The following is a 19,945-nucleotide window of genomic DNA, read 5'->3' as shown; positions in this document are numbered from 1 at the left end:
CAAATCAATCAATGTGATACACCATATTATCAAATTGATGAATAAAAACCATATGATCATCTCAATAGACGCAGAAAAAAAAAACTGGAGGAGATAAATGACAAAAGTTGGCAAAATTGTTAAAGCCTATATAGGGGTTTGTCATATTAATTTCTCTACTTTAAATATGTTGATAATTTCTGTAATGAAAGTTTTTTTTTAATTAATTAATTCATTAATTTTTGGCTGCATTGCTGCTCGCAGGCTTTCTCTAGTTGTGGCGAGCGGGGGCTACTCTTTATTGCTGAGCGTGGGCTTTCTCTAGTTGCACTGAGCGGGGGCTACTCTTTGTTGTGGTGTGCAGGCTTGTCATTGCGCTAGCTTCTCTTGTTGTGGAGCACGGGCTCTAGGCACGTTGGCTTCAGTAGTTGTGGCGCTCAGGCTTAGCTGCTCCGTGGCATGTGGGATCTTCCCCGACCAGGGCTTGAACCCGTGTCCCCTGCGTTGGCAGGTGGATTCTTAACCACTGCGCAACCAGGGAAGCCTCATAATGAAAGCTTTTAAATAGGTATATATAAGAACATTGTTCCTCTCCTACATATATTATCTTAAATCAGGTATTGTTCTATGTATTAGAATGATTTCTGTTACAATGAACAGAAACCCCAATCACACTGGTTTAAACAATAAGAGGAAACGTATAGATTTATGTCGCTAAAAAGTCCTGGTCAATTCTAGGTGTCAGGTGATTCTTGATCCTACCGCTCAGTGGTGTCTCTAAAACCTGAGTATTTATCACTCTGCTCTGCCTTCTATGGTGTTAGTTTCATCCTAAGGTTCACATCTCTCCTATTTCAAGAAGACTATCAACATCTACTGGGTTACATATGTCATCCAGCAAGTGCTGGATCTGTTCTAGCATTTCCAACAAGACAGGCCAGGTTATGCTGCAGAAACACACAGCATCAACATCGCAGTGATTTAACACAACAAAAGTTTATTTCTTATCCCTACAAAATCCATTATAGGTCTGGGAGACTCTCTGGAACAGATACCCCTCCCCAATGTGGGGGACTCGGCATTCCAGACTGTTGTGACTTGTGACCCCTCTCTCTGTATGTGCTTATATGACTGAGGCAGGAAAAGACAGCATTAGAGAGTCCTGCACCAAAAAATAAATGCTTAAGCTGAGAAGTGAGAGTTCTGCGCACAACCCACTGCTCAAAACTATCTCAGGATCCTGTCTAACTGCAAGGAGAAAAGAGTCTAACCACTCCCTTCTTACTGTTCACTAGGATACAAGCTCCATGAGGATATGCATTTTGTCTCCTTGTCCACTACTATATCCTTAGTTTAGAAGACTACCTGGGCACATAATAGGCCCTCATTAACTTGAATGAATGAATGCAGTGTCAGCAAGAAATCCACATGTATATCTTGGGAGAAGAAACAGAGTCCCAGGGGTGTAAGGCTGAGACTGTTGGGTAAGATCTATGCAGACCAGAGCTGCAGAGCTGGCTGAGCTTAAGAAATAAGCACATTGGTATACTGGTACAGATCATCTTAGAGAAGAAAATGAAATCCTGCTGACAGCGGCAGACCAAAACCTCAGGTGACTTACACCATAAAGCACTGAAGCCAAGGACCAAATCAACCGAGCAAACCACCACCACGAGTGCTCAGCTCCTGGAAGGAGCTGCAACAGCCACAAATGCATCTGCTCCTTGAATGTAGTCAGTCCACCCAACATAGCACTGGGGACCAGGGGAAAGGGAAGGACACGCACACTGACTGAGACCCTGCTATTGCCCAGGCCGTTAGGTGCTTTTCCTTCATCAACCCCTCTAATCCCCAGAAAAAACCTGAGTTGAGTGTTATCTCTATTTCATAAGGAAACTGGAGATTTAAGAGTGTTTCAGTAACCAGTCAAGAAACAGGAATGTTTTACAAGCTAGAAATAGAAATAGATACGATACAATGTCATCCAGGCTGGCTGGGCAGGGACAACATACAGATGAGTCCTACTAATCCTGCCCTCAGGCCTGACTGATGCAGCTAAGTGACAGCCAACAGACCCACTAGCTATGGGGTCTTAACAAGCCTCTGGATCTCTTTCGAGCCTTATTTCCTTGTTTAACTCCTTTCCTGATTACACCTAGATGCTCTATCAGGAACACACCGGCATCACTGTTGTAGATAAAAGGTGGAGCTACAAGAAAATCCACAGCCTACAGAGGTTTTCAGCAATCTATCAAATGTGTACACTAAGGCTGTTACATGATACGATGGAGAAAACAGAAGGATGACCCTTCCTGTTTAACAGTTACAGTGTAAGTCAACCAACATAGATGTGTATTTGTCCGTCCTTGCCTACCACTCAGCATCCTCTCTCAAATCTTTGCTTTTGGGAACTGGTCTCCTGCTCACTGGATTCCCAGAGTAACATGCCCTGTGACCCACAGGATCCTGGTGCAGTAAACACTCCAGTTCCCAGACAAATATAACACTTTTCTTGTTCTTAATGATATACAAAAGCCAAGTTAAAATGCAAACAGATAAAAACCTGAGAAGGTGATCCTGAATTGCCATTAATTTCCATTTAGACCTTGGAAAAGTGCTCATTTTCATGGCTGCTTTATCCTATTGATATTGTGACCTAAGTAAACAGTCTAGTTTCTTTTACTCGAGAAAATTCTTCTTTACATGGCTAAAGATTCCAACTCGTTTCCATAATATCTCCTTCTTAGAGGTGTTCTCCCTTTTCCATCCACCACCAGAGAGGCATACATACAATAGTGATTAGTTCACCTGGGCAGATTCCCTATTGGTGAAGTAAATATGATTTCATCACAGTAAAAACTGTTCTAATAGGATTCAAGAGCTGAATTTGCTAAAAAGTTAAAAAAGGAACTCAATGTCCAAATTTGTGAACAGTACCCGATGATAGGACAGTTAAGAAAATCCAATTTGATTCTTCAAAAATTTTACATTAGAATTCATTTCTGCCCATGAGATTACTGAAATTGGTAAACCTGGAAGACAATGGTATGCAATTAAACATCATATTATTGCTTTCTGTTTTGGAAGACCATGCTACAAATGTTTCTAACATGTATGTTTAAGAGTGGCTGGGGAAATCAATGCAAACCAACAATATTCACCTCTGTGACCACAGAAGAATTCATGGCTGCATCCACTACTTGAAGCTGAATTTGCTATTTTGCCAAATACAATCCCAAAACAGCTTTCCCCTTTACTCTGAATGTTCTCAGAACACCTCTCCTGTTAAGGAATTCCCTGAAAGTTTTTAGTAAAAACAGCAAGTAGTACAACTACTAACACATTCCCTGCAGACTCAACCTTGATTCCTTCTGTGAAACATGTTTATTTCCCAAAGTTTCCTGATGAAAAATTCCACTGATGAAAAATTCTTCATGCTTCATAATTTTGTACTTTTCATAACTTTAAGGTCAAGCTCCACTTGGTGAATTTCTTCAGACTGAGGACACTGAACAAGCTTCCCTTTACTGGTGGAGTTTCTGGTGTCTAAGAAGGCTTGAGCGTCTGCTGAAGTTTCTCCTGCATGTGCTACAGGTATAAGGCTGCTCACCTGTGTGAGTTCTCCGGTGTTTAATAAGGTGGGAATTTTGACTGAATTTTTTTCCACATTCATGACATGTAAAGGGCTTCTCTCCAGTGTGAGTTCTTTGGTGTGTGTGGAGATTTGTATTTTGACTGAAGCTTTTCCCACACCATGAGCATTTATATGGTTTTATTCCTTGGTGTGTTGTTAAGTGCTTATTAAGATCTGAACTCCACCTAAACCTCTTATCACACTGCTGACATTTATACGGTTTCTCTTCAGTGTGAATTCTTTGGTGCTTAATAAGGTCAGAGCTAACTCTGAAGCTTTTCCCACATTCCTGGCATTTAAAAGGCTTCTCTCCTGCACGTTCTTTTTTGTGAAGATCCATAAGTTTCAGCAGCTCTTGTTTCCAGGTTGAAAGTTTCTTTTTTTTCTTCACTGGAAAATCTCGGTGCCATTTCCCCACCCTATGCACATCACCATGATTTTCTTTGCCCATAGTTTTCTGGGGGACTTTCAATCTGGCCTTTTTTGATGCTATATCTACTGGTGCTTGTATTTCTAAGTCAGAAAGACATAGAGGCTGAAGATTTTCAGTGTCATTTTTGAGCTTTAGCCCTGCTGGAATAAACATAAGAAACAGCTAACTATATGACAGAGCAAGAAAGCCACAGTAATGAGGAGAAAAATTGGATGAACACTAATTTTTTTAAAAAAACAGATAAGCAGAACTGTAAAATATTAAGCCCTTGTAAAAGTTCCTATTAAGGCACATTTCCTTTCTTCCGATGGTGTACCTACCTGTAGGCAGCTCTCCAGAATTGTCCTTGAACCCCAGGGATCTTTGAACCCACGGCTCTTCCCCTTGCTCTAGACAGGAGATCACTTTAGGTTTGGGGAGCACAAATAATGCTGTGAAATAGAAAAACTGAGGTCAAGGATTGGTAACAACAATAGTCCACTAATTCCAGACTATTTCGGGAAGAGCAAAGGATACTTCAACAGTCTGCAACACCAAATGGTTAAATGGATAGACTCATATCTGGTATCAGGTTCATAACATACTTCATTTGTGGGTGGATATGCAAAGTAGAGACTGAGAAATAAACCTAAGCTGGACCAATGAAAAGGATATAGGGCATGGGAATCCAGTGCATGATCCCCATCTTCTGCTACCAAGAATACCCCATATTCTACTAAGGTAGGACCAAACTGCAAAGGCTGTAGGAAATATACCTGGGCCTATTACGTCTTTAGGAAGACTCATACTGGATAAGGCCAGGTCTAGGGGAGTCAATGTGAAGGTCAGTGGGCTGGGTATCATAAACACAAGTGATTCCTCTTATACTACAGCAACTTTCAATTTAGCTCTCAGGTACCAGACACTGGACCAGGAAAGATTTCTACCATTGCCAGAGCTCACTGGTTCACATCCAGGTGGAGGAAACAGACCAGAATTACTTAGTGGACTTTCTCTAAATCATATTGCCAAGTATGGAAAGTATTCATCACTCAGTCATTCAATACATATGTGCTGAGTGGCTATGGTGCACCAGACACCCTCTATGTGCTAAGGACACAGTGGTGAATAAGCCAAACCCCCGATCTCACAGAGCTTATCTTCTAGTGCAGAGTGAGACAATCTAACATTAATAAACAAGCAAATAAAATGTCAGGAAGTGATAAATGTTTTGAAGAAAACTAAAGCAGGGTAAGAGAACAGTTAAGATTCTGCTTCTGTGAAGATATTTTAGATAAGGCTGTATGAAAAGCCTCTTTTCGAAAGTGATATCTGAGCAGAACCCTAAAATGAGAATTTTACCATGTGGCAGAAACGTGGGCCAGGAAGAGGGAAGGGGAAAGAAATGAGCACATCAAGTCCATGAAACAGCAAGATGAGCAGTGTGAACAAAGAGGCCAGAGAAAGGGCACGAGAGGCAGGAGATGACAGCAGGCTGGTGAGGAGGGGCCAGATTTTGGAGGGTCCTGAGAGCCTTGGTAAGGAATTTGGATTTATTCTGAACCTTATGAGAAGTTATTGCAAGGTTTTGAAGCAAAAAATGTCATGATCTGATCAGGTTTTTAAAAGACTCTGGCTGCCATGTAGAAAACAGACTGAGAGGGCAGGAGTGGTGGCAGTGGGTGCCAGTTAGAAAGTACTGAGGTGGACCTTGATAGAGATGTTGCTGGCTGAGACCAGGACGCTAACACAAGAAGCTGAGACATGATCAGACTCAGGCTACACTGTGAAGGTGGAGCCAAGAGTGATGTGTTAGACTTAGTGGGGTATTACAGCAAGATCAAGGTAAAGGATGACTGGATGTTCCTTGCTCTGAGCAAGTGGATGAGTGGGTATTCCTTTTACGGAGATGATAAGGGCAAGATGTAAGGGCAAGTTTGGAGGGAAGAAGAGATCAAGAATTCCAAATAGTGTAAGGAATGTGTACTTGGAAAAAGCTCCCTGGTGATCTTTTCCCTGCCTACACCATCTAGTTGAGACCAGTCAGCTACTAGAACAGAGACTCCCTCACAGGGGTGCATTCTCAGTACGCCAACAACAGGATAGATTAGTCCACTCCTATGCAAACAGAAGGGGAGAATCTTTACCTAGAGAGATGACAGTCTCATAGTTTTCTTGCATTACATCATTGTAGAGGGCCTTCTGAGTGGGATCCAGTAACTCCCATTCTTCCTTGGAAAAATACATGGCCACTTCTTCAAATGTCAACAAGCTCTAAAGAAGAGAATGGGCTTTAGCTCAGTACTTGCCACTACAGAAGTAGCCCAACCTTCTGAGCCATCAACTGCATGGTAAGCCAGTCACTAAAGGAACTAACAGCACATGAATTTTTTTTAAGTGGGAAGGCAGAAAGGAAGTAGGCAAGGGATCAGCAAATAGCCTGGGAGGTGCCCAGTTCTTGAGTGGGATCATCTGGGTTAACACACCTCTGTGCACCTGCTGGGCAGTGTGGGTCAAGGGCAGCAGGGAGAGGTAGCCCTAAGAAGCTGGAAAGCACAGCTCACCTGGGACTCAGGCAAGACGAGCTCAGGTGCCACTGTCCAGTCTTTGGCATTTGTCTGCTCAGGAAAGGCCAGGATCTGGTGAGCAGGCACCGCTGTGGAAGAGTGAGAGGAAATTTCTCTCCCTTCTGTCTTTGAACATCCTAGGCTCAGTTCTGAAATATAGAAGATCCTGATCTTTCAGTAGAAATGGAACACTTTACAAGTGTTATGTGGTACCTAGAAGTGGCTATCTCATTTTAAACAAGAATCAAGCATCTACTAGCCCCTAAGATGGGTTTCCCAGTTGACTCTCTTCAGTTTTCATGAGTGAAGTCAATAAAAGGAAGTCTTGTTTTTTCCTTACATGACATGAATTCTCCTGAGTTGGACAAAAATTAGAGGTGTTGGAAAATGTAGTACTGAGTCCAGTGTGCCAAGTAAAGGAAATGCAAAGGTAGAAATGAGCTTGGTGAGTTCAAGAAACAGCAAGAAGGGTTTCCCTGGTAGCGCAGTGGTTAAGAATCCCCCTGCCGGGCTTCCCTGGTGGCGCAGTGGTTGAGAATCTGCCTGCCAATGCAGGGGACACGGGTTCAAGCCCTGGTCTGGGAAGATCCCACATGCCGCGGAGCAACTAGGCCCGTGAGCCACAACTACTGAGCCTGCGTGTCTGGAGCCTGTGCTCCGCTACAAGAGAGGCCGCGATAGTGAGAGGCCCGCACACCGCAATGAAGAGTGGCCCCCATTTGCCGCAACTAGAGAAAGCCCTCGCACAGAAATGAAGACCCAACAGCCATAAATAAATAAATAAATAAATAAAGGAGTTCCTTTAAAAAAAAAAAAAAAGAATCCACCTGCCAATGCAGGGGACACGGGTTTGAGCCCTGGTTCAGGAAGATCCGACATGCCATGGAGCAACTAAGCCCATGCGCCACAACTACTGAGCCTGTGCTCTAGAGCCCGCGAGCCACAACTACTGAGCCCATGCGCCACAACTACTGAAGCCCGCGGCCCTAGAGCCCGTGCTCCGCAACGAGAAGCCACCGCAATGAGAAGCCCACACACTGCAGCGAAGAGTAGCCCCCGCTCGCAGCAACTAGAGAAAGCCTGCATGCAGCAATGAAGACCCAACACAGCCAAAATTAAATAAATAAATAAATAAATAAATGTATATATTAAAAAAAAAAGAAACAGCAAGAAGACCAGTGTGGCTAAAGAGGACTGAGCAGGGCAGGAGTGGCAGGAGATGAGGGGAGGAAGGTGAGGAGGGGCCAGAACTTGGGGGGTCCTGGGTGCCTCTACAAGGAGTTTGGATTCATTCTGAATGTGTGAAAAGTCACAGTAAGGTTTTGATGCAGAGAAATGTCCTGATATGATCCAGTTTTTAAAAGATTCTGGCTGTGCTCTGCGGAAAACAGCCTGTGGGAGGGGAGGAATGGTGGCAGGGGGTGCCAGATAGAAAGTACTGAGGTGGACCTTCTTAGAGATGCCGCTGGCTTACACCACGATGCTAAAGCACAGCAGGCTGAGACTTGGTTGGACTCAGGCTACACGGTGAAGGTGGAGCCAAGAGTACTAGTGATGCAGTAGTACTACTGGTGTATGATAAGATCGGTGTAAAGGATGACCAAGTTTTCTGGGCTAAAATATTGGGTGAATGGCGGTGTCCTTTGTGGAGATGGGAAAGTTAAGAGAAGAGCAATTTGGAGGGAAAGAAGGCAGGAAGGATCAAGATTTAGGATAAGGAATGATCATGTGCACTGGGAAAAAGCTCCCTGGTGATCTGGATATACCTTTTCCCTGCCTACACCATCTAGTTGAGAACCAGTCAGCTACTAGAACAGAGACTCTCTCACAGGGGTGCATTCTCAGTATGCCAACAACAGGACAGATTACTCCACTCCTATGCAAAGGGAAGGGGAGAACCTTTACCTAGAGAGATGACAGTCTCATAGTTTTCTTGCATTACATCATTGTAGAGGGCCTTCTGAGTAGGATCCAGTAACTCCCATTCTTCTTGGGAAAAATACATGGCCACTTCTTCAAATGTCAACAAGCTCTAGAGAAGAAAATGGGCTTTAGCTCAGTACTTGCCACTTCAAAAGGAGCCCAACCTTCTGAGCCATCAACTGCATGGTAAGCCAGTCACAAAAGGAACTAACAGCATTTGATTTTTAAAAAGTGAGAAGGCAGAAAGGAAGGAGGCAAGGGATCAACAAACAAGTGCCCCAAATCCTGGGGAACATCTGGACTAACAGCTCTGAACACCTGCTGGGGAGCACGGGTCAAGGGCAGCAGGGAAAGGCAGCCCTAAAAAGCTGGAAAGCACAGCTCACCTGGGACTCAGGCAAGATGAGCTCAGGTGCCACTGTCCAGTCTTTGGTGTTTGTCTGCTCAGGAAAGGCTAGGATCCGGTGAGCAGACACCGCTGTGGGTGAAGGAGAGCCACAGGAAATCTCTCTCGCTTCTGTTTCTGAATATCTTAGGCTCATTTCTAAAATACAGAAGACCTTGAGTTTTTCAGTATTGATGAGACACCTTTACAAGTGTATGGTGCCCAGAAATGGCCTTCTCCTTGTTAATGAGAACCAAGTATCTACCAGCCTCTAAACAGATTCCCCAGTTTTCATGAGCAAAATTAACAAAAGGAAAAACCCTTTTTATTTTCCTCTCATGACACAAATTGTTCAGAGTTAGACAAAGCTTAAACATATTTGAAAATGACGTACTCAGGGACTCCAGTATACAGTAGGAGATTTTAATCATTTATTACTTCTTTCCTGGTACACAATTTTCTTCACATTCCGCCACTGACAACCCATTTCTGATCCCAATTCCTTCTGTATTTTATGAGGACAAGGTGGGCTCGACCCTCTCCACTTTTCTAAAAAACTGAGTTCCCAGTGTTATTACCAGGGTTCTGTGGTTTGGAGATTTCTGTATGTCAGGCCAATCCCCACCTTCACCCACACCTGGTCTGCTCTACCATAACCTGGGGGGCATCCTAATTGCTAACGTGGCTGCATTAGTAGATCCACAGGGCAGGGCAACCAGAAAGTGCTCACACGTTCTGGCTTAAATTACTATCGCAGCTCCCAGGAGAAGGAAAGTAACGTGAAGCTCCTTACCCCTCTCACATACGGGCTCAGTTTCTTTGTGGGTATTCCTGATCAGCAGCTCTCGTAGACTCTGGTGTGTATTCCAAAATTCTTCATCCTGGGACATGCCCACTTGCTGGGCCTCTGCTGGCTTCAGCTTGAAGCCTAGGGCCTCTGCTGTTTCTCCCAAGAGCACTGCCTCCTTTCCCAGCTCATGGTCTGCAACCTAGAAATAATGCCCATCCTTGTTACCATGGAACTTACTTTTGGTTTGGGAGTTGATGGGAGAGAGAGGAAAAAGCAGAGTGCAAACTGTGGGAAGGAGACACTAAAGGAAATGTCACAGAGACTTAAAAGAGATACGGGACCACCAATTTTCCACAGAACTATACACAAAATATAGGAAAATTGGCAGAAGAGGAAAAAAGGTGTGGTTACTGCCAGCCCTCCCAGACAGCAGCCCCCACCCTCTGCACCCAGCCCAGCTCAGACCACTAACAGGGTTGCACAGGCCACCTGTTCTCATGCTGCCTTGACAGACTTTCTCTACCAACTTAGATTCTTGCCTTAGTGGTTTCCTGTCCTCTAACTCTCTCAGAAGATTAAGGAATTGAATTTAAAAGTTGTCCTGTCAACCAGATTTTCCACATGGCCAGGGAAGAGTCTCACAGAGGATTGGGATGAAATGGAGAAAAAAGTGGGAGGAAAGAGCCAGGGCTCTGGGTTTCCCTGATGGCGCAGTGGTTAAGAATCCGCCTGCCAATGCAGGGGACACGGATTTGAGCCCTGGTCCAGGAAGATCCCACATGCCAGAGAGCAACGAAGCCCGTGCGCCACAACTACTGAGCCTGGGCTCTAGAGCCCAAGAGCCACAACTACTGAAGCCCACGCGCCTAAAGCCCATGCTCCGCAACATGAGAAGCTACCGCAATGAGAAGCCTGCGCACCGCAACGAAGAGTAGCTCCTGCTCGCCGCAACTAGAGAAAGCCTGCACACAGCAAGGAAGACCCGATGCTGCCAAAAGTAAATTAAAAAAAAAAAAAAAAGAGGGTCAGGGCTCCCACCTATCCTCAAATGATTTTGACACAAAACGTGTGCCCTCCCGGTATTCTCAGCAGGCCTGTGAAGCCAGCTGGTATGCCGCCACCTGCCCAAGGGCATGCCCTGGATCCCCGCTCACAGCACAGCCAAGGAACAACCACTGAGGGAGGGCAGTGGAGGCCCTTGTCTACGGTACAGAGGACACTATCCCTCACGCTCTTTCTTCTCTCAGCTACTCTATTGGGATTTCCAAATCTTTCTTTCCCTGTTTTCTTTCTACTTTTTCTCTTCCTGGGCAGTCTTCCTCTAGTTGTTTGGTTTCTCCCTCTCTTTCGTATCTTCACTCTCCTTTGGTCTCTGAGAATTACTCCTTTTTTGGATCTGTCCCGTCCTCTCCAACTCCTTATTGTCTTTTGTTTGTTTCTAAGAACTTGAGGCCCATCTCCTTCGCCAAGCCAGACTAGGCTCATTACCCTCAACACACTCTGGCTCCAAAGAAGGCCAAAAGCAACTCTCTCCCTAAGGCCAGGGAAGTCTGCCAGGATCTCTGAAACCTGTGGACTGACTATGGCTGTGGGTCTGTGCTTTCACGTCCTGCTTTACATGTCCTAAAGGAACAACAGAACTGAGACCTAATTCATCCTATTTCCCAATTAACTGCCCCAATACATCCACCTTCACCCTATTTCACTGCACACATGAAGAATCTTTCTTCTCACCCCATTCCTCATTTGACCAGATTCCCTCTGCAAGTGTTCTACCAGGACCACAGCCTCCTCGATGCTCTGTAGATGGTGCTTCTTTATGCAGGTCTGGGTGTCCCTGGGCAGAATGGACAGGAACTGCTCTAGCACCACAAGTTCCAAGATCTGCTCTTTTGAATGAATCTCTGGCCTCAGCCACCGACGGCATAATTCCAGAAGCTGGTCAACAGCCTCCCGGGGTCCAGCTGCTTCATGATAGAGGAAGCTCCGGAAATGCTGGTGAGACCTCTCAGGACTGAGACTGTCCGTTTGGGGGGCATATTTCTTATGCTGACTGGAGCTCCCTGTCACAGGTCCCTTGGTCTCCCACCGAGTCCTGATCTGAGGGTTCAAGTACTCAGCCACCTTCAGATCTATGGTCATCATTCTTCTTGAGGAACAATTCTGCTCCTGTATTGGACACACCTCCAGCACTACCTCTGACAACTGAGGCCCAGTCTGGTCTGGAACAAAATCAATAAAAGGATCTTCTTCCTAAGGCATTGAGGGCAGAAAAAAGTGCATGTCAGTAAGAAAGTCACATGAACTTTACTACTTGTTACCTATTATGAGAGAAACATGAACTTTAAAAAGCTACTGCCAGGCCCTTGTTTCTCTCCTTTTCTTTCTATTATTCAACGGAATACAGCACAGCTTATTAAAGACAAATGCCAATAAATCACTTTGCCTTAACAAAAAAAAAAAATCAGGAAAGGTTGGTGGGTGAAAAAACTAGTACCCACTGGCTCCAAGGAGTTTGGGGATTATCCAAAGATTTAATTGATGCACTTCCTATGCCATCCTCTCCTTGTAAAGGAAAGATCAGGAGAATATTCTGAGTTTCTCTTAAATTTCAACATATCGTCCTAGTCTGTCTTCAGTAAGAGGGTACAACTTCTATGACCTTTATCCTTTTGGGAAGATGGAAGCCTTCACTTCCTGGACCATTTGAGGTGCTCCTTTCCATTGTGTGAAAACTGGCAGGAGAGCTGAAACAATGAGACCAGAGTAGAAGAAAAGTAATTCAGAAAAATGGAGACTTATTCTTCTCAAAAGCATCCCCCAATTAAGTAACTAGTTGCTCTACATTTGTCTTGGCATTTCTTTGCAAGACATATAAAGAGCACCATGCAGAAGATGTATACCTGTATAATTTTTCTTTCCTTTCCAAATTCACTTATTTATGTATGTATGTATTTATGTATGTATGTATGTATGGTTGTGTTGGATCTTCGCTGCTGCGCATGGGCTTTCTCTAGTTGCAACGACTGGGGCCACGCCCCATTGTGGAGCATAGGCTCTAGGCGCTCCGGCTTCAGTAGTTGTGGCTCGTGGGTTCAGTAGTTGTGGCTCGCGGGCCCCAGAGCGCAGGCTCAGCAGTTGTGGCCCATGGGCTTAGCTGCTCCGCCGCACGTGGGATCCTCCCGGACAAGGGCTAGAACTGTGTCCCCTGCATTGGCAGGCTGATTCCCAACCACTGTGCCACGAGGGAAGTCCTATACCTGTATCTCTAACTTCTCGTTACTTGACCTAGGAAAAATTACAGCTGATCCTTGTTCACAAAATGTTTATCCAAATGTCAATTGGAAAAAAAAGGACAGCATGTTAGTTGGTGATGATTACATTCAGCTGCTACCTTTCTCCAGGGTTCATTTAGACCTCTAAGCGAGGCTGAGGAGAGCTTCGTGAGGCTCACTTTCCCTGAGGTGATCCAGCAGAAAGGACACCGAAATTCTGCCCAGGAAGCCACGATGTTCACAGACGGTCGGCCCCCGATGGCTCTGAGGTGCTGGGGACACTTCCCAGGCTTTTGCATCAGAGGAAGCTTATCTGACTGAGGCTGGACCGCCCGTTTCTCCCGCAGTAACATCAGCCAGTAAACGAAACGCCGGCGGAGGCGGGAAAGTGGACAGGACCGCCCTGGCGCGCCCGCGAGCACTGTGCCTGCGGGCAGTGTCCGAGCGGGCTCCCGCCGCGCGGCCCCGGGCGCCGCCCGCACAAACTTTGGAGAGAGCGGCCTCACGAGCCTGACGGCGGGCCTCGCCCCAGACAGTCCTGTCGCCCGGCTCGGAAACACCACCGGCCGCTGTGCAGCGGCCCCGAGCAGCGGCCGGCGTCTCTCGGGGGCTCCGGAGCCGGCGCCAAAGCGGAAGCCACTTCTAGGTTACCTCGGACGGCTTGGCTTCGTGGAGGCCGCTACCTCTTCCCGGGGCTCTACCACAAGTCGCCGCCGGCCCGGCCACCGCTCTAAGGAGGACAGCTCCCCGCCACGCGCCACTCAGGGGCGGGCCCCCCAGGCCCCGGGGTTTGGGAGCGCAGGCCGGGCACTATTTAGACCCACCCGGCCCCCCTACCCCACCTGAAATCCTCCCTGCGCAGCGACCCGCGCTCCAACCGGAGGCAGAAGTGACACGCTTCCGGGGAGGACCCGCTCAGCCCCGGCTGGGTCCGTGAGCACCGCCGCTCCAGGCCGCGCTGGGCGACCGGCCTCCTGCCCGGGTTCAGCCCTGGCGGCAAGAAAGAGTTAAGTCCACCGAGTCTCCAGGCCCGCCCAGCCTAGAGGGCCCTGCGCGCGGCTTGGCGCCCTTGTGTCGCCGTCTCGCGTCCCAGCTCTGTGGGGCGCGTGCGTCCAGGTCGTTCCTGTGTCGTGTTCGGGCTGCCGGCGGAGCCTGGTTACCCGGGCCCCGCCCTGAGGGTCACCGTTCCCTTCCGTGCGCTGGGCGCCCGACCTTACCGCGGCTCAGCCGGCCGTGCCCAAGCTGCCGGCCAGGGCCTTGTCGCAGCCTCCTACAGTAGGAGGCCGTTTTGTCCCGGTCAGGATCGACGGCCCCTGAGGGGTGTGTACTCATTTCTGGGCTGTGCGTGCACACACGATTCTATTTTTTCTTGTGAGGTAGGTTTTTACTTGTGAAATAGGTTCCTTTTATAGATCTCCTTGACAGAGAATTGAGAGCTAAGGAGTGACTTGATCGAGGTCACATAATTCACCAGTGGCAGGTCCTCCAGTGGAATTTAGGGCACCTTTGTCCTGTCTTCTGCTTTTTCCACCACAGCGTGCTCCCTGGAGCATGGGAACCTTCTTTTCATCTTGTCCTATAGAGTCTGGTAGAGTTGCCTGGGTAAGGTAGGCATTCCATAAATATTTACTGAATCATATTTATAAGAATCTGAGTATTTCGGTTGTTGGCCTCCAATATTTCCAGTTGTCAGTATTTTCATAGTGTCAGCCTATACTAGTCAAGGGATTATTTATTAAGTCTACTATGTGTAGCCAGTGTTACAGAGTCGATAGGACAGAGCCTTTGATTCAAGGGATCTGGCGAAAGGTCTGAGGCAATTTCACAAATATCAGCAACACAAGGTAGGAAAGGGTAAGACATAAGCTGAACGCCGTGGGAATTCCAAGGAAATGAAAGTCGATTTTGGGGTTGGGGAAAATTATAAAAATCCTTGAGGGATTTGCCTGCAGCAGGGAGTGGGGCCACATTCCAGGCAGAAGGTAAGGTAAGAGCAAAGCCTTGAAAGCTTCAGAGATAAGCAAGTGAGAAAATCTGTAGTACTTTTTTTTACTAAATGTAATTCGGGTACATTTAGAGAAAGAGTTAGAGTTGGAAAATAAGTTCTTGTGGATCTACTATGGAGCGCTTGGAATAGAAGTGAAGAGATTGCATTTAATAAAGTAAATAAAGAACATCATTTGAGGGTTTTTGAGGGAGCTTCTTTCCAGGGCAGTTCATCTGGAGCTGAGTTTAAGGTGGGAACAAAAATGGAAGACCATTACCAGGTCATTATGCTATTTTTGCTTTTAGGTAGACTGGTGTTACACTCCTCTGAGGCATAGATCTTGATCCTTTTTGAGGGGGAGAAAAGGATTAAGCAGAGGTGATAATAATAAGCATCTGACGGGAATTCCCTGGCGGTCCAGTGATTAGGGCTCTGTGCTTCCACTTCAGGGGGCACCGGTTCTGTCCCTGGCTGGGGAACTAAGATCCCGCAAGCTGCGCAGCACAGCCAAAAAAAAAAAAAAAGCATCTGCCTAAGTCGCTTGAATATATTTCAAAGCAGGTTCATTTTCTTAGAATCTCATGTTGGGACTTAGTTTCTTCAAAAGTAACTACTGCTTCCACAACCTACGTGTCCATCGACAGATGAATGGATAAAGAAGATGTGGCACATATATCCAATGGAATATTACTCAGCCATAAAAAGAAACGAAATTGAGTTATTTGTAGTGAGGTGGATGGACCTAGAGTCTGTCATACAGAGTGAAGTAAGTCAGAAAGAGAAAAACAAATACCGTATGCTAACACATATATACGGAATCTAAGGAAAAAAAAAAAAAAAGCCATGAAGAACCTAGTGGCAAGACGGGAATAAAGACACAGACCTACTAGAGAATGGACTTGAGGATATGGGGAGGGGGTGGGGTGAGATGTGACAGGGTAAGAGAGTGTCATGGACATATATACACTACCAAATGTAAAATAGATAACTAGTGGGAAGCAGCCGCATAGCACAGGGAGATCAGCTCGGTGCTTTTTGACCACCTAGAGGGGTGGGATGGGGAGGGTGGGAGGGAGGGAGATGCAAGAGGGAAGAGAAATGGGAACATATTGTATATGTATAACTGATTCACTTTGTTATAAAGCAGAAGCTAACACACCATTGTAAGGCAATTATACTTCAATAAAGATGTTTAAAAAAAAAAAAAAAAAAAAAAAAAAAAAAAAAAAAGAACATCATTTGAGGGTTTTTGAGGGAGCTTCTTTCCAGGGCAGTTCATCTGGAGCTGAGTTTAAGGTGGGAACAAAAATGGAAGACCATTACCAGGTCATTATGCTATTTTTGCTTTTAGGTAGACTGGTGTTACACTCCTCTGAGGCATAGATCTTGATCCTTTTTGAGGGGGAGAAAAGGATTAAGCAGAGGTGATAATAATAAGCATCTGACGGGAATTCCCTGGCGGTCCAGTGATTAGGGCTCTGTGCTTCCACTTCAGGGGGCACCGGTTCTGTCCCTGGCTGGGGAACTAAGATCCCGCAAGCTGCGCAGCACAGCCAAAAAAAAAAAAAAAGCATCTGCCTAAGTCGCTTGAATATATTTCAAAGCAGGTTCATTTTCTTAGAATCTCATGTTGGGACTTAGTTTCTTCAAAAGTAACTACTGCTTCCACAACCTACGTGTCCATCGACAGATGAATGGATAAAGAAGATGTGGCACATATATCCAATGGAATATTACTCAGCCATAAAAAGAAACGAAATTGAGTTATTTGTAGTGAGGTGGATGGACCTAGAGTCTGTCATACAGAGTGAAGTAAGTCAGAAAGAGAAAAACAAATACCGTATGCTAACACATATATATGGAATCTAAAAAAAAAAAGCAATGGTTCTGAAGAACCTACGGGCAGCACAGGAATAAAGACGTAGAGAATGGACTTGAGGACACGGGGAGGGGGAAGGGTAAGCTAGGATGAAGTGAGAGAGTGGCATGGACTTATATAAACTACCAAATGTAAAATAGATAGCTAGTGGGAAGCAGCGCATAGCACAGGGAGAAGGGAGATCAGCTTGGTGCTTTGTGATCACCTAGAGGGGTGGGATAGGGAGGGTGGGAGGGAGACACAAGAGGGAAGAGATATGGGGATATATGTATATGTATAGCTGATTCACTTTGTTATAAAGCAGAAACTAACACACCATTGTAAAGCAATTATACTCCAATAAAGATGTTAAAAACAAATAAAAATAAAAATTAGACTATGCAGGAATAAAGAATTATATGTGATACAAAAAAAAAAAGTAACTACTGCTTCCAGTCAGAACCAGTGGGCAGTAAAGCTCTTAGCATTGAGATCCTCATCATCTGGACCAAGGCTGAGCATATAATTGGAACTTGAACTGAATAAATGGAGTTCTGCCAGCGGTGCCCGTGAATTGGCAGGCCTGATTCATAACATAGGTAGGGAGCTGGTTAGTGAACAAGGGGAGAAGAAAGTGGGAAAAGAGACCCTATGAAAAGGAAGAAGAAGAAGCAAGGCACAAAATGGTGAATTGTGAATGAGGGTCACTGATGATTATCATTTAAAGTTTGGTGCCATAATTCCTTACCCTTGCTGTGGAGCCCACAAAGGTCCCCTGAGTCTTTCCTTTTGATTTCACCTTTCCCTGCCTGGGCACAGTTTGAGAAATAATGAATGTCCAGCTGGAAAGCAATGAAAGCAAACACATGCAGTTTATTTTGAGATACCACACAACTGCCATAGTGGGCTGAATGGTTTTGCTGGGTGACTGGCTGCTTTAATGGTGCTGCTACTGGCTAACAAACAAACACTTTCTTTTTCCTTTTTCCATTTATAATAGTAATTGCCTTAGTTAGAGCTGCCTCTTTTAATAGTAATCTTTTATTTATTTATTTATTATATTTATTTTTGGCTGTGTTGGGTCTTCGTTTCTGTGCGAGGGCTTCCTCTAGTTGCGGCAAGTGGGGGCCACTCTTCATCGCGGTGCGCGGGCCTCTTCACTATCGCGGCCTCTCTTGTTGCGGAGCACAGGCTCCAGACGCGCAGGCTCAGTAGTTGTGGCTCACGGGCCTAGTTGCTCCGTGGCATGTGGGATCTTCCCAGACCAGGGCTCGAACCCGTGTCCCCTGCATTAGCAGGCAGATTCTAAACCACTGCGCCATCAGGGAAGCCCAAGCTGCCTCTTTTAGAAGGTTGCTTGATCCTAGCCTGTCATTGGCTCTATACCCTATTAACTATCGTACTTTCATGATCCTCTTAGTACTCTGTAAAGCAGTTGACATTTCTTGCAACAAATGTTAGAGGAAAACTAATGGTCTGGACACTTCTGGGTTTCTAGGTGAGAGGCTTTTGAGAATTCTGTGTAGTTGAGAAATGAATGAAAGTCAGTCGGGCTCTGCCCTAAAGGAGAGGAAAAATAACTGAAATACCATTTTTCTCATTTCTCTGACATACTTTTCTTTCTTCATAGCACCTGGAATGGATAAAAGTGGCAGTTTTTGTTACTTCCCATGAGGTTGTGTATCTGGAATGAGAACCATGAAATTAATCTAGAGTAGGACATTTCTACAGACATGGAATGGCACTGGGTGGCACCAGGAGGACTTGAAAGGAATATTTGAGGGCAAAGAGCTATAGAAGAGTTTGCCAACAGAAGGACTTATGGGAAACAAGTGATCAGAATCACCAATAGAGAAACCTTCAAAATTTCTTCAAGCAATGGAAAAATTGAGTCTTAGGTCAAATTAAGTAAAATCTATAATGAAGAGAAATCAGATAAAGTCTCAAATATAAAAAGTATGTTACTTAACACTAAGTGTAAATTTAGGAAAACAATCACAAGGACAGATCTTTTTAATACTTTTTTAACTACTGTAAAATTTTTATAAAACTTGGACTCATCTCTAAGAATTGCCATGATTCTGAAACTTGATAATATCCCAAATATGGAACAGTTCAGTGGAAAATAACACTTGAGAATACACCAGATTTACACAAGGAAGAAGATCTGAGAGTGGAAAAGTGCCAGTAACAGATACATTATTTATATACTTACAGATTACCTTGGTAAACATAAGAAACACTCAAGTTAAAGCTTAGTCTTTGAGAATGCTGTATTGAATGCAGTAAAAGTTGGATTTCATTCATATGGACAACAGAACCTACTAACTTTCTTCTTCACCGAAAGATACAACTGTTCCCGAATTCCAACTCTCTAGACATCCCACTGTCAGGGTAGTTTGGAGTATTTATCCAGGTGGATGGACTGCTGCCCAGTGAACACCAGATGCAGAGCAATATGAGCACCGTTTTCCTTTCTGGCAGTGAGGTAAAATCAGCTTGTTTTGGAAGAGGAGAAGCCACACTGCATCTCTGTTACACAATATTATTCTGTCCTTGCCTTTAAGGCTTTCACACTCCCTTGTGAAGCACCACTTTTTATTGAGATTTATCTTACCTGAGTCTGTCCCTCTTGTGAGCACGTCTCACCTCCTCTCTTCCTTTTGTGTCTTTTCCTGTATTCAGTTAGGGAGAATATGCAGGTATTCCTGTTATTCCTGACTGGTGCTGCTGCATCTGTCAAGGGAGAGAAGAAAAAGCGTTCAGAAGGGGGGTTCTGAAGACTGACCATCCATGTCTTGCAGGAGCAACAACTAGACTGGATCTTGCAGTGGCAACTTTCCGAGTTCAGACCTTTACTGCTAGACTAGCACTTCAATCATGAGCCCTTATCCTTTTTAGCCCATTACCCTTCAGTATAAATTCCTATGCCTTCTGGGGGGCGTTGTGTTAGTTGGGGGGGTGGGGAGTTGTTTCATTTTTAATTTTTTTTTTCCAATTCAGTAATGCTTTTTCCTTTTTACCCCTGTTGATTGCCTGAAACCAAATTCAGTATGAATAAGAGAGGGAAATATACAACACTGAATTTGGAGGAGAAAATGAAGGTTCTAAGTAGGATTGAAGCGGGACGATCTC

The 19,945-nt window shown here is 45.2% G+C and overlaps 1 protein-coding gene across 2 annotated transcripts; it reads right to left on the bottom strand.

Moving 5' to 3' along the window:
* Positions 1 to 552: 552 nt before the first annotated feature.
* On the bottom strand, positions 553 to 13,950 carry LOC137749797 (zinc finger protein 75D-like). 2 transcript variants are annotated; one of them, XM_068524045.1, is made up of 9 exons: positions 13,085 to 13,950; positions 11,425 to 11,943; positions 9,694 to 9,889; positions 8,902 to 9,059; positions 8,498 to 8,624; positions 6,590 to 6,741; positions 6,173 to 6,299; positions 4,367 to 4,477; positions 553 to 4,186 (listed from the first exon to the last, which is right to left on the bottom strand). In XM_068524045.1, the coding sequence occupies exons 1-9, from the start codon at positions 13,316 to 13,318 to the stop codon at positions 3,504 to 3,506; spliced, it is 2,307 nt and encodes a 768-aa protein (XP_068380146.1). In that variant the 5' UTR covers positions 13,319 to 13,950; the 3' UTR covers positions 553 to 3,503. The 2 variants fall into 2 exon arrangements, with proteins under 2 accessions (XP_068380146.1, XP_068380147.1); XM_068524046.1 differs by having other exon boundaries at positions 553 to 4,183.
* Positions 13,951 to 19,945: the final 5,995 nt, after the last annotated feature.

Source organism: Eschrichtius robustus, chromosome 16, assembly GCF_028021215.1.
Source record: "Eschrichtius robustus isolate mEscRob2 chromosome 16, mEscRob2.pri, whole genome shotgun sequence".
NCBI classification, from domain to species: domain Eukaryota; kingdom Metazoa; phylum Chordata; class Mammalia; order Artiodactyla; family Eschrichtiidae; genus Eschrichtius; species Eschrichtius robustus.
Note: the sequence above shows the minus strand (reverse complement) of the source record. Positions and strands in the feature narration are given on the sequence as shown.

Excerpts from the sequence above, each read along its gene's own strand:
- LOC137749797 (XM_068524045.1), bottom strand. The coding sequence starts at position 13,318 with ATGTTACTGCGGGAGAAACGGGCGGTCCAGCCTCAGTCAGATAAGCTT. Across the intron at positions 9,890-11,424 it reads CTGGTCAAATGAGGAATGGG|GTTGCAGACCATGAGCTGGG; the intron begins GTGAGAAGAAAG and ends CATTATTTCTAG. Across the intron at positions 4,478-6,172 it reads TGAGACTGTCATCTCTCTAG|CATTATTTGTGCTCCCCAAA; the intron begins GTAAAGATTCTC and ends TCTATTTCACAG.